Raw genomic sequence first — 15181 nt, 5'->3', positions numbered from 1 at the left:
CCTACTTTGTTGAGCATTTTTATCATAAAAAATAAATTTTAAAAACAATAATTCCCTTTAATAGAAAACTATTGGAAAATATAAGGAATTGGTTGGTATAACAAATTTGTGTTTATTACTTACGTAGTTTAAAACTTAAGAATAAAAGATAAAGAAGAGAATTAAGAATAAGTTGTAAAGACTAAATATTTTAAGAGAATATGTAAAGAATGAAACAGCAGTCAATAAATAACAACAATAGTGTTCACAAATAAATGTAAGAAAGAGATAGGGAAATAATTATGAATTTTGACAGATTTGTTTTATAGCCTTGATCAAATGAAGAAGCACACTAGGAATGAAAAGAATCAATGCTGTAAAATGTCATTTCTCCACAAATTATTTATAGATTTGTCAAAACCCAGAGGCATTTGAGCAAAATTCAACAGAGATTCTAAAGTTCACCTGGAAGGGTAAACAAGTGATAATAGCAAATAATTTTTTTTCCCAGAACAAGGGGAGAGGAGTCTTGCCCTATCTGTTAATTAATATGCTAATGAGCTACAACCATTAATAAATGAGAAAATAGAACAAAACAGACATCACAACAACTGCCTCTGATACATAAGAAAACAAGCACAGAATAAAGGTCATACCACAAATGTGTGGGTAAAGGAAAGATTATTCAATAAACAATTTAACTGTTAAATCTGTTCATCTGTTCAAATTAAATCTTCATCTTAGCTCAGATAAGTTCCAAATGAAATAAAGAGGTTTTTTTTTTTTTTAATTAAACCATACAAATAGGAAAAAGACATAAAGGATTATGTGGAATAAACACACACTTGAGATCCTGGGTCTAAGAATAAAACAATGAAAAAATACAAGAGAAAAGAGATACAGTTTTGACAGATAAAAGTGAAAATCTGTACACCGGAAAAAAAGAGGCGGCAAAACTTCTGATATAGGAGAAAAGATGACTACATAGAATAAAGAGCTTTACAGATCACTAAGAAAAACAGTTATCCCCTTAGAAAAAAATGGAGAACAGACATGAATAAGTTTTTCTCACAAGAAATATAAACATTTTTTTAAACATTCAGCTTCACTAGTACAAAGAAATGCAAAGTAAAACACTGAGATACCATCTCTCTGCAATCAAATTGAATTTAAAATATGTAAAATAATCATAATATTCAATTCTGGCAGAGAACACTGAATTGAGCACTCAAACGTTGCTGTTGGAACTTCTAATTTGTTCAAATTCCTGGAAAATTACATAGCAGGATGTTATTAGCCTTTACAATAGGCATGCACTTTGACACTGACATAGCACTTCTAAGAATCCAGCCTAAAGGAATTGTCATCGATTATCAAAGACTTCAGTACAAGAACATTCATCACAGTGAGGACATAGAAAATACCTAAATACCCCAAATGGAGGCCTGAATAAATAAATTATAGTACAACTGGAGGATTCAATGGAATAGTTAAGACCATGGGGTCTGGAATCAGACAGCCTGAATTCAAATACTACCCAGCCACATAGAAAATTTAAGCAAATAAGCTTCCTCTTGTTTCTCTTTGCATGTAAAACGGAGACCATAATGGTACCTACTCCATTGGATATGGTGATTAAAGGAGCCACTACAGGTAAAAGCACTTAAACAGTGCCTCGAGCATGCAAAGCGTTTGATAAATATCACTTGCTATAAATACTAAGAAAAATACCGTGATTGTTAATACTATTATTATGCAGACATTAAAAATTACTTTTGAAGTTTGATGCCATGGGGAAATGTTTATGATAAGTTAAAAAGCAGAATCTACCAATTCTACACAATCTCTTCTAGAAAAGGAAGATAAGGGAATACTTTCTCATTCATTTCCTGGGGCCAGCAAAAACAGACAAAAAGATAGTACACGGAAAGAAAACCATGACCAATACCCTGGGTGATCACAGATTCAAATTCTGCATTTGAAAATCAATCCATGCAAACTATATTAACTGTCTAAAGAAGAAAAATCAATTGATGCAGGAAAAGCACCTGAAAACTTCAATATCCATCCCTGATAAAAATTCTCAACAAACTGTAAACAGAAGAGAACTTTTCCAACTTGATAAAGGACATCTATGAAAGTCCTACAGCAAACATCATACTTAAGGATGAAGGACTGAAGGCTTTTTCCCTAAGATCAGGGATAAGGCAAGCATGTCCACTCAAACTCAACATTGTACTGGAGTGTCAGCACTATAATAAGGTGAGAAAGAGAAATTTTTTTTTAAAAACCTGCATTTGAATGTTTAAAGGCAGCTCTATTCATAATTATCAAAACTAAAAACAACCCAAATGTTCTTCAGCAGGCAAATGGATAAACAAGCTATTGTACATCTCATTTAATGAAATACTACTCAGCCATAAATAGGAATGACTACCCACACATGCAACAATGTAGACAAATCTGAGAGGCATCCTGCTGAGTGAAAGAAGCCAGCGTCAAAAGATTCCATCCTGTAGGATCAGATGTGTATGACATTCTCAAAAAGACAAAACCATGAACAGATCGGGGGTTTGGGATGAGGAAGAGTATAATTACAAAGGGTTAGTTTGAGAAAGTTTCTGGGGGGTGATACTTTTGTTCTGCATCCTGCATCAATTTTCTTGTATATTAATATTTCTAGTTTCAAAAGCATTATCCAAGACATTTTATATAGCATTCTATCAATTTTGTAATATCTAAAAGAGGAATATACCACAATGTTGGAAAATACTGCAACTGACCTGTCTTCTGGTCCAGATTTATTAAAAATAGGTGCAATGAGTTTCCTTTCTGCACTTACCCCAAAAACACTGGTGATTTCAAATGACCACACTGTGAAATCCCACTCAGAAGGGGATTATCATCAGGTTTTCCAAACCTAGGGTGTTAAGGTCCTACGAGGTTTGCTTGGAAATGGTGTTTAGATCACAGACTAGAACTGCAACGCCAGGTATGAAAAATGGTGAAATCTTCTTAACTCAAAGACCCCAACAAGAAAAATTCATGGGCACACATCTTCAAAACAACCAATCATTCTCATGGCTGTATGAGGTGACTAGCCAGGTGAAAGGTACACCAACGAGGTTAACTTTCTCCTGAAGCAAGCCACGAGTGTCCTAAGAGCCAGTATTTCTGAAAAAACAAATCTTTTATTATGATGCAAAGAAGCAGCTCCCCCTGAAATTCCCTAATTTTCCCCATTTAGTGACTACGCTGCATGCCAAATAATTCCCAGCAAGATTCCAGCACTTCAGAAACATTTCAGAATTTGAAATAATTCCACTGAGTCCATCTGCATTAAATATATTTCTAACCTTAATTTTCTGGGGGTTTGATTATTTACTATGAGTCAGAAAACTGGGGTCTGGGCCCCGAGTGTAATTCTCTTTCACATCAGGTTCTTCAAACATAAAGTCAGATGTTAAGAGATTTCCATCTCTAATACCCTAGGAAACAAATAATGGTGAAAATAGTATTGCGGAAAGCTTAGCTAACCCACCTGAATGAACAAGCAGCTTGAATAAATTTTTCATGGAGCATTCATTCAGAAACGCTGTGCAAATGACAGAAAACAGGATCCACCAGAGAAACCGGTCACCAGCCCCATGCAGCCTTTACTGGCACTTCGCGCATGCTGCCGTCCCCGGAAGGAGGGAGTGCAATCACGGAGCAAGGTCTCCATGGCCCAGGCTCAGGAACATCGATGGATCTCATGCTCCTCTCCCTACCCCCAACTTACAAGCAGCCTTTTGTTGGAGAAGTTATAATGTTTTAACTTTGTTTTTGGAGATGACAGGAGTTACTTACCTTGACTGTTCCTTCTTTATAAAAAGCTACATAGGCTGTGTGGTTATGAAAAGGGCAACACAAGTTATCCTCGTGCTGGTGGATCTGTCCAACATTCTGACTGTGGTGGTTACAGCAACTGACACAGGTGATAAACCTGTGCAGAACACACACACACACATACACACATATACACATGCCACACATGCTATACACATACACCCACTGCACACACATACATGCATGCACACACGTACACGCATACTGCACACATACACACTATATGTACACGCGCACATACAAACACTACACAAATACACTTAAACACACGTGCACACTTGAATACAACTGAAACTCGGGAAATATGAATAAGGTTGGTGGCTTCTATCAAAGGCGCTACTCTGGTTATGATATTTTACTAGACTTTTGCAAAATGTTACCATTGAAGGAAACCGGGGAAAACGTACAGGGAGTCTCTCTGCATTATTTCTTACAACGGCCTGTGAATCTACAACTACCTCCATAAAAAAGTCAGTTAAAGTTGAGAAGATGGTGAAAACTACACCTCCCCCTCATGCCTGAGCATAAGGCCTCCCAGGAGGCAACACTTTTTTTTTTTTAATGTTTTTTTATTATATTAGGTTAGTCACCATACAGTACATCCCTGGTTTCTGATGCAAAGTTCGATGATTCATTAGTTGCGTATAACACCCAGTGCACCATGCAATACGTGCCCTCCTTACTACCCATCACCGGTCTATCCCATTCCCCCACCCCCCTCCCCTCTGAAGCCCTCAGTTTGTTTCCCACAGTCCATAGTCTCTCATGCTTCATTCCCCCTTCTGATTACCCTCGCTTTCTTTATCCCTTTCTTCCCCTACCACTTCTTAACCAGTTTCGCGTGTACAGGATTAAGAGAGAGAAAGGAGGAAGGCAGGAAAGGAGGGGAGGAGGGCAGGAGGAAGGGAGCCTGAAATAACTCAGGATGGTCCTGCAATGTATCAAAATAAATTGCGCAGCCCTGTCATACTCATAACCACCCTTGAGACAACTCACTGAGCCTAGGAGAACGTTTCCACTGAACGACACCCCCTAAGCCCCACTTCCTCTCCCACTGGATTCCCACAAAATCTCCCTCCAGACAGGACAAGGGGTGACCCCTCTCTGGGAAATCTGACCACCCACTGATAAAGATCCAGAACCAGAGACGTGGGAGCACTGCCCGGTGACGGGGCCCCGTCGGATCACCTTACAGAGAAACAGTCAACAGACCCTTCTCCTTGCGCAGTTTCCAATCATCATTTCAATGGCCTCACATAAATATGAGTAGACACCAAGGATCCCTTGACTTTCGAAGAAAGCACATAACATGAAAAACAAAACAGACAAATAGATGACAGCAACTTGGAGAACCCGAGTTGGGATGTAAGTAATGATACTGTATTGATGAAGCAGAACAGGATGCTAAAAATAACCTTCACAGGGAAAAAAAAAAAAAAAGAGCTCTGGGAAACTAAAAATATGACAGCAGAAATTAAAAGCTCAGTAGAACCAGAAGATATGGTTAGGCAATCTATGGAAATTAGAGCAAAAGGATGAGAAAAACACAGGAGAGAAGGGATAAGAAAATCAGAAGATGAATCTCGGGAGTCGAACACCCAAAAAACAGACAATTCAGAAAGAAGAGAGAGCTTAGCACAGAGGAAATCACACAAGTTCCCAGATCCGAAGGACATCAACTTTCAGATTAAAAGAACCAGGTGAGTACCCAGGAAAATGCATGGAAACAGAATCAGGCCAATCATTGAGCTGTGCTAGCCCTGAACGTTAGGAGCAGAGCAAAGAGCACACATGCTTTTAGAGGGGGGAAAAAAAAAACAGGTTTCATATCAAAAAACTAAAGTGGAACAGCATCAGACTTCTCAGGGACAACCCTGCAAGTTATAAGAGCAACGCCTTCAAAAGTGTGTGGAAACTGTGTTCCAACCTGAATTCCCGACCCACTCCCAATCTTCAAAGTGCGAGGCTAGAATTGATGTATTTTCAAACCTACAATGTCTCAAACCTTTGTTTTGTTATTTCCACACCCCCTGTCTTAGAAGGCACCTGCAGTGTGTGATCTCCAGAAACGTGCACCACAAATGAAGGGATAAAGCAAGAAAGACAGGAAATACATGGGATCCTTTCCACATAGGGAGAGCTGGGGGAAAGAAACCACAGGCAGGAGGAAGCTGGAGGGAGATCTCAAGATGACAGCTGGGCAGCAGATTTAACAAGCAACCTGTCCAGACTGGAACAAGCCGGAAGAATCCGAGAAAGATTTCTTCAAAAAGAGAACCAGATCGAATATCTAAGGGCAGTATACAGAGGCAGAGAAGATGAAGGCAACCGGAGGGAAGCCCGGGCTTCCATTAGTGGTGAAGACTTAAAAAACAAAGCATTCATGTTGAGGACAGAAAAACCCAGCCGCGCGTACATGTGGCTGTGATAAGGTAAATACTGACCACCCATCTAACCCAGCGTCACCCAGTCTTGGCCGCACATCGGAGCTATCTGCCTCACTTGTGAAAAGTCCCAATGCCCAGGCTACCCCCCGAAACATTACATCAGAATCTTTGGGGGGCAGGACCCAGACATAAGCAAAGTTTAAAGTTCCCCAGTGATTACAATGTGCAGAGAAGACTGAGACCCACGGAGCTAAACAAAGATACAATTTTCACCCTCGTGCATACTATTCCCAGGCCTTTATCTGTAGCAACTGCTTATAACCTCGACTTTTAATGATCAGCTGTACTCCACCCAGATGTCCTACCAGCAATCACAATCAAAACGTCCAAAAGTGATTATCTCATGTTCCTTCTTAAAAATGGTGTTATTGACTTCTTGACGTCAACTGGGGGCATCCTCTCTCTCCTGGTGGCCCACACCCCACTCCCACCCCCTTTGTTCTTACATCAAAGTCCTATTCAAGAAACCTGCTTGTTACTTCCTGTCCTCCACAGGTTCAGAATTCACGGTATGTCACAGAAGTGAAAATGACGTTTGCTGTGGTCAAGCACTGCAAAAGTGCAGGGGGGAAACGAAAAGAGAAACACCAAGCTGCAAATGTGAAATTCCACCACCTAGGTCACAGATTAACTGACAATAATTATTCTCGCTCTGTAGAAATAAAGAGTGATTGACAAGCAAGGAACAATGGCTAGATTTCAAGATTCAAATAAGCAACTTGTATTGGTTTGAACACCTCCAGATATGACAAAGGCCATTGCCCTGTTCACTCAAATTCCCACCTAATGTCTTTAGAGTGCAAAGGGTCATGACCAACAGACTTCACAGTCACAGATGGGTCCAGGAAACTTGGGTTTCCACCCAAGGCTCAAATGTCTAGGCACTGCCATTCTAATCCCACCACTCCCCTTTCTACACATGTCATTAAAAATTAGCCAAGGCTCCGTTTGGGGTCTGTGCCTAAAACTTTATCACCTTGCAATTCTCCACGATGTTTGGGGAACCAATTTACATTCTCGCCTGCAATAAATGAGAGAAGCTGTCTCTCCTGCACCTCTACCAACACTTGACATTATCATACGCCTTCATTTTTGCCAATCTGATATTAAAAAATGGTATCTCATCATTTTTTAAATTAGATTTCCCTGAGGGATGCCTGGGTGGCCCAGTTGGTTAAGCATCCAACTCTTGATTTTGGTTCAGGTCATGATCTCAGGGCCCTGAGACTGAGCCCCCTGTGGGGCTCCGTGCTCGGCAGGGAGTCTGCTTGAAGATTCTCTCCCTCTGCCCTACCCCCGACTGTCTCTCTCAAATAAATAAAAAATTAGATTTTCCTGATTACTAAACACTGAGGATTTTTACCGGTCTCTACTGGTCATTTGCAATTGCTTTGTGAATTGCCTGTCTTTTGCGCATTTTTTATAAATTAGCTTTTTTGTCCTCCATTCATTACCAACCAATTCCTTTCATTTTCCAGGTTCCAACTTCTCCTTACCACCACGCCACCCTATATTTCTCATTCGTCTCTCTTGTAATTCTTGAAAATTAGCTGTTCAACACCTCTCTTCCCACTGAAGTCTAAGCCACCATGAGGACAATATTCTGGGTATCCATCTCAGACACTGCTGTCACCCCAACAACCAGGAAAAAGCCTGCCACATGCTTACTGAGTGAATGAATGGAGGTCCTTGGGTCTTCTACCAGTAGGGTCCCAGCAGGAATTCATTCAAGGGGTGACACTGAAGATAGTTTCCTAAGGGACCACTTACAAAGGTGGGGGTGGAGGGTGGGGAAAACAACAAGGGATGGTGAAGCCCCCAGGACTCCCGACAATAAAGAGCATCACTCCCCCCAGGGATGAGGACGAGGAGAGGACAACTGCATCTTCCAGGAGACAGTCTGGAAGATGCCATCCATGCCTAAGAACTTAGGATTCCACGATTATAACTGGCTGGATGGTGCCCACCACCACGTCACTCCGAGAAAATCTTCCACTGAATCCTTAATTCTCAAACCCTACAGGAGAATACCACGTTTCACACCATTGCAAAGATAAACAGAAGTCATTGCCAAACAAGCTCTACAGAAACTGAAGGCAGGAAAAGAGCAGAAAAACTTGCATCACCTTTCTGGCAGTACCAGCCATTTGCTATGTGACTTCAAGGATGCCTTCTGAACTCTCTGTACCTCAGTCTCCCCAGCACAATTGTCTGTGTACTATCAGTCCCCCAAAAAACTTACTTCGCTCAAGGAAAAGGAATCTCCTTAAGGAAAAAGAGAGTTGCCAAAATCCTGTCCTCTCAGCCAACTTCCACCAAGCCTTGGAATTCTCAGCAAATGGCTGGTTTTGCAATTCTTTTGGCTTTGCCAACCCTCTGGGGTATTAAAAAAAAGAAAGAAAGAAAGAAAAGAAATCTTCCCACAAGGATTCAAGGCTTGCAAGTAAAGGAAATCTTTGAGAAAAATCTGGGTTGATGAGCAGCTAAGAAAAGCCAGGAGAGACACATCTATATATGTTTAGGCAGAAAATAGAAAAGGTTGAAAAGCAATGTGTTTCTAAAATACTGCTTCTATGAAAGCAACCTTCTGTTACTCCTTTACTCTCCCCAGTCGACTGAAAAAGGCAGCGTGATTCCCACTTTCTATTCATGTCCTCCCAAGCTGAGGCTAGGGAATGCAGTGGCATCCAGCTCGGACGCAAGTGGGCTTGCATTCAAATCCTGCCACTTAATGAAGTGACACTGGGCAAAGCTCTCACCTTCCGCAGCTCTGTGTTACCCATGAAAAATGGGTAACAATACTGAATCTGATGGACAGGGGGCAGAATTATAAATCATGAGATTAAAATGTATGCCAGTAACTGAGCTCCTGATGCATGGCAGCTCGTTTTTATCACAGGTACTGTAGTTCAGGAATCAACACAGCTTCTTTACTTAACAAGTGTCTTCTAAGCATCTGCTATGGGTGGCTGACACAGATGACAAAGGTGAGAAAAGGTCACAGGGCCCCTGACCTCCTGGAGCTTAGAATCTGGTGAACAGGGCAGGTTGCTCCAACCACAAATAAACACACAATTGCCAACTGCGATAAATGCTATGAAGGGAAAATTGAGGGCGTTCCAAGAGCAAAACGGGGGACCCAGTCTGATCAGGAAGATCTTGAGCCTGGAAGTGAAGGATGAACTAGCTGTCATAGTGACTGTGGAACCAGCCTGTGTGACAGGTCTGGGACTAGAAGTGTCACCCTTTTCAGAAGCAGAAGAAAGGCCCGAAGCATGGAAGGGAAAGCAGGGAGGGAAGATAAAGCTGGAGAATCCAGCAAGGCCTCCCTGTCGGCCACACGAGGGATCCAGAGGCTGCGGTCTCTGTCCTCTGAGGAAGGTGAAGCCACAAAGCTAAAGACGGGCTCTCAGATCTGCAACTGAAATCTGCAGTTCCAACACCCACACAGCTCTCTTTCCAAATACCATCTGTGGACCCCACACCTGACTTCAGATGCGCTGCCACTGTTATCATGATTGGAAGGTATTTCCAATATGCGTGTATTAGTCACCATTTACCACTGTGGGAGTGTCTCTAATTTCTACGTTATTATCCCTTGGACCCCTGGCTTTCCAAAGACAGCCACAACACACATGCCCACCTGCTCACGTTACAATATACCCTGACTGAGTAAGTGGTGGCATCTGTGTCCCCCCTTTTTGAACTTGGGTTGACAGCTGCCACTGCCTTGGCCGAAAGAAAACAGTGGAAGTCAAACCGTGTGACTTCTGAAGCTAAGACAGAAAAATGTTGTGTACTTCCACTTTATCCCCTTGGAACCCAGCTGCTGTGATCTGAGGAAGTTCAAACTAAGGCACGTGGAGAAGCCAAACGGAAAGGTCACACATAGGTGTTCTGGTTGACAGCGCAGCTGAGGGTCCAGCCAACAGCTGGCATAAACCCTAGACATGGGAGTGATGTTGCCTCCAGATGACTGCAGACCCAGCTGTCAATCACCGAGGCTTTCGCTCTTTCCAGCTGAGGCCCCAGACACGGAGCACAGACAAGCCATCCCTACTACACCCTGTCCAAATTCCTAACCCGAAGTATCCATGAACAAAAACATGAAATGGTAGTTTTACACCACTATATTTTGGGGTGATCTGTGATTAGCAATAGTAACTGGGTCAGACTATATATATAAACTTTGAGCTATACATATATATATTACATATATATTTTTTCCTTATTTATTATTCGCCCACCCAGGAACTTCCTAGAGGGGATGTCTGTAATTACTACCGAGTTAGAACCTCTGGGCTTTTTTCACATGACTTCTGGAAAAAAGAGGACCAGGTTCCTCACTTCAAAGAAAAAGTTCAAACTTTCAAACCACTCAAAACACACAAAAGTAACCCATTCTCACTGCAAAAACAAGAAAAAGAAAAGAAAACCCTCATTATCAAATCTGACACCTTATTTCAATTGGCTTTGAAAACAGGTCAGAAAAGGAGATCTTTATCAGCAACAACTAAATAGAGCGCCTAGGCCCTCTTGCTTCCTCCATCGCTGAAGGCTCCAGCATCCGCAGAGTGTGTGCAAACTTAAAGAAGGCAATGCACATGAGGAGTCCTTACTGTAGCACAGTGCCTGGCTGGTACTTAAGAACCCACCAAGTTCCAGTTATTATTACCGCTTTTGTTGCCTTGACGGTTAACCTTTGTCTTGATTACAGCACTAACACTTCCTTTCATAATACTTGTGTCCCATCTCAGCAGAAAGGAATCTATACTGGAGTTCGGTCAGATGTCCAGAAAGGGAGCTCAGATTCCATATGATCAGAAGTGTTATACAACACTGTGTAACACAACTGCCACACCTATTTTGGTTTGGTGAAAGGAGTGTCCTCTTTATAAAAAAAAAAGAAAAGAAAAGCCAATATGTGTTAGAAAACAGGCTTCTGAGAAGTTTCATTTAATCACTGCGTGGCTTTCAAGGTGAATAAATAAAAATATCGCCCTTTGATCATTAGCAAGGTACCCCCCATGTGGTTATATAAATATTACAAAGCTGCACCCAGATGGTGGCATGAATACCAGGGAACAGAGGTGGGATCAAAGAGCCAGGCCACCTCGGGTTGGTTCCTCCCTCTACTCCTCAATGGCTGTGTGACCTTAAGCGAATCATTCAGCCTCTCCCAGCCACAGTGTCTTTAAAACAAGGTTAAATTCCAAACTTTTTATCCATACTGAAAGGACCCTTAAGGAGAACAGCACCCAAGTTTCCAGGGTAAAAGTCACTATTCAAATGCTTCAGTATGCTGACAACCCCCCAGACTAAATGAGCACTTGCAGATTCACACACATTAATTAATTAGCTCAAAAAAATTAGCTCAAAAAACCTGAGCCTTGCTGAGAATCAGCTAGGTGTCATGTAATGAAATTATGAGTATCTACCTGAAGAAAAGGGAACTGGAGACAGAATTACGACTGGCATGCCATTTGGGGGCTGGATGGCATCCCCCTTCACATTGCTGGCTTTTCCCTGTTACCTCCAGTTGCTGGGGTAGGGGTCTCTTGAAGCCCTACATTTATGGAAGGGAGAGAGAGGCAGAGAGAATATGGGAGGAGAGAAAGGGAAGGGGGAAGAGTTGTGCTATGGAACCAGGTCCAAGTTGGTGGCACCTGAAAACAAATATCACTGCTAGGGAAACCATTTCAAAATGACATTTGAGTCACCAGGTTTCAAGTTTGCAGAGTGTCTGCCACCCCTCTCCCCCTGAATATCCCAGCTTTCCCAGGGCCCAGGCAGCCCCCTGCCACTGATACACTTAACTATGTGGGTCACATTCTCCATCCAGAAAAACGTCTTTTCCTGACAGTGGTGGGAACTCTAGGACTCACAGAGCCCCAGCACGCAGGAAAAATGGCTGGCGTTTAATTGACTTCACATGGTCCTTTCCAAAGGTGGCATCAAGTACAGACTGGCTCTGCACTCGTAAAAATCCAGTAGATTAAAAGGCAGGGAAAGAAAACCCTCCTCGTAAGAATCAGTCAGGAGCTGCTTTTGGCAGGTCTGGCACTGCCCTCCCCAGCACAGTCCCCTGCCTGATGTCAGCCCCCATCACCAGATCATCTGGGATTCAGGAGAAAGGAAGAAAGCTGTGGAGTCCCAACAGCTCCACTGAAGACCCGGGCAGACTCTCTCGTATTACCATATATGAGGAAGTCTGTCAAGAGGTCTGTTAAGACCTGCACCAAGCCTGACCATCTACTTTCCCCCCGGAAGCACGAGACCAGCCAATTGGGGGGAGATCCCTTTTCAAATTGATACCACCCTTTTACCATCACTATCGAAAGGCTTTTTTTCTGTACCTCCTAACGCCTTGTATCAGAACTACATCTCTCTTAACACCAAGGCACGTATTTGTAACGGTTTTTTCTCAGAACCATTTTTACGGCTGTTTTCCCACGAACTGTGCCATTTGAACGGCTGGGATATAAAACCGTTTTTACAACAGTTATTCTTCCAAGTCTTTCCCTCCGTTATTTAGACAGCTGCCCCCCCAGGGTCCAAACTGTTTTCAGTGGACAACTGTTCTGAGCACATTTCTCCACAAGGTGTATTTCAGCTCAAGAAAAGCCAAGGACAAAGATAAGACAAAAGTTGTGGGTAAAGGGCGGACCCACTGCAGGGCACCATGAGAGCAGTAGACAGCGCGATGGGCAGGGCAATCTAATCCATTTCTTCCAGAACTGCAAGTGCACAAAAAGGATCAGTCTTCCCAGTGAGTGGTCAGTGAACAAGAACCAGTACATTCCTAAACCCCAGCCAGGTGGCCAACACTTTTTTTCCTACCCGAAGTTCCGGGCACCTGTTCTGGAAAAGCGGGTATAGAGCTCTCTACCTGGTCCATACCGCCTGTTCTATATGGGGAACACCGGAGAATTACGTGTTCACCAGTCAACCAGCCCTCTTCGTGCCCTCAACAAACCAAAGGTGTACAGGTGGTTACCTGCGCAGGTACCGATTCATAGCAGGACAACTTTATTGCTGGCCTTGGGGGGATTCTTTAGGATAACAGTCCCCACCGCCTCTACCACCAGTCCCTCTGGCCGGTGGGTAAGAAGGACGGAGCTAAAAGGCACAGGTAAGGGTTCCTGGGGCCAGTCGGGCGGCCCCGCATGCCGGCCGCTCTCCGCTGCGCCGTTCTCGCCTCCAGGGCCCCCTCCTCCCGTACCCCTCCGAGGGGCAGGGGGAGTCCTCGTGCCCGGCACCCCCTCCCACTGGCCAGCCTGCTCGCCCCGCGCCTGGCCAGAGAGCCCCGAGCTGCCAGAGCCGCAGCGCCCACTCGGGGCGAGCCTCGAGCACTCACCATTATGCTCTTGCATGCTCGACAGCGACCAGAGCAGCAGCGCCACCAAGGCCAGGAAGCAGAGCTGGCTCAGCAGAAGGTCCCTCCGGCGGCTCCGGCGACGCTCGCGGTCCTCGTCGTCGGGCGACGGCATCCTCGGGCGGCAGGGCAGCGGCCCCGGCGGGGGCCCCGGCGGGCGGCGGCCGCTCCTATCGCGGGCGGCCGCGGCGGGGACGGCGGCGGGAGGCAACCCTGCGCGCTGCAGCCGCGCGTCCTCGCTGCGCTCCCGCTCGGCCGCCGCCGCCTCCTCTTCCTCTTCCCCGCCGCTGCCGGGCTCGTCGTCTTCGTCCTCGTCGTCGCTGTCGCTCAGTCCCTCTTCGCCCTCCTCCTCCTCCTCCTCGCCGCTGGCCCGCGCCGCCGCCTCCCGGCGCTCGGGGTCCCTCTCCTCCTCGCGCGCCATGGCTCCCACGCTCGGCGTCCGCGCTCGGCCTCGGGCGGCGGCGCGGCGGGGGCGGCGGGGGCGGCCGGGAGGCGGGGGCGGCGGCGGCCGAGGAGGAGGAGCGGGGAAGGACCGGCGGGAGGAGGGCCAGCCGCTGGCCAACTCCGCCGGCTGGCGAGGCCACCCGGGCTGGCTCCGGCCTCGCCGGCTGCGGGAGCGCGTCGCGGGGCCGCCCGCCCCCTCACTCCATGGTCCGTGCGCGAGGAGCGAGGAGCCGGGGCCGAGTGGGGCCGGGGCGCGCCGGGAGCACGAGCGAGGCGGGAGCACGGGCGGCGCAGCTCCCGCAGCCTGCGGCGGCGCGGCGGCTCGGGCTCGGGCTCTGGCGCGGGCAGGGGGCAGTGCCGGGGACGCAGCCCTCCCTGGCCGGCGCGGCGGAGAGGGGGCGCGTGAGGAGGAGACTGCGCTGGGGAGGGAGACCCGTGCGCGATCCTTCGGCCGTGTGGTGCCAGGGAGAGGGGGGCGGCGCAGAAGGCCCCCTCTTGGAGAGCACGCCACCGGGAGGCGGGTCTCCGGGCTGAAGGAATCACCGGAAACTTCGGAGAAACGGAGGGTCTCTTCAGCCCCCTCCCCACCCTCTGCCCCGAGCTAAGACGCCGCTAGTGCGCTCGGCTGCGCGCGCCCAGCCGCTGGCCGCGCCTCCTCCCGCGGGCCTCCTGGGTTTCCCTCCGCCCCCTTGTGGGGATCCCCTGCGCGCCAGGCTCTGGACCTGGAACCGGACTCTGGAGGCTCTTGGCTCACTGGGGGGTGCCCTGGCTTCCCCTGCTGGCCCGGTTCACAATTCACTCCCCGATCGCTCTGGACCCAACCCAATGCTGTGGCTGAAGGAAGGGGGGGGGGGCAGCTGGCACTGTCCTTCAGTGAGGCGGTCTGAGGGTCCCTCCCTGGCTTTCCGCAGGGAGGACCACCCTGCCCCTACCCCTTGAGGTCACAGCCCTAGTTTCCCCATTCCTCTGCCCCCAGTTCTACTCCTGCCATCACTCACCTACATAAGGTGTCTTAGAGTCTGGCCCGGCCCACAGCCCTGCAGAAGGT

At 46.4% G+C, this 15181-nt stretch overlaps 1 protein-coding gene across 1 annotated transcript in view; it reads right to left on the bottom strand.

Annotated features, from left to right (window-relative positions):
• SLC24A3 (solute carrier family 24 member 3) overlaps positions 1–14359 on the bottom strand; it is a 472928-nt gene extending 458569 nt beyond the window's left edge. The window contains exon 1 of the mRNA XM_045809788.2: positions 13672–14359. Within this exon, the coding sequence (XP_045665744.2) occupies positions 13672–14110 (439 nt within the window). The 5' untranslated portion in view covers positions 14111–14359. The remainder of the gene's footprint in view (positions 1–13671) is intronic.
• Between the last annotated feature and the right edge of the window lie 822 nt (positions 14360–15181).

Source organism: Ursus americanus, chromosome 22, assembly GCF_024610735.1.
Source record: "Ursus americanus isolate L20-20 chromosome 22, mUrsAme1.1.p, whole genome shotgun sequence".
NCBI lineage: Eukaryota > Metazoa > Chordata > Mammalia > Carnivora > Ursidae > Ursus > Ursus americanus.
The sequence above is the reverse complement of the archived record's forward strand: the minus strand, read 5'-3'. Positions and strand labels throughout refer to the sequence as shown.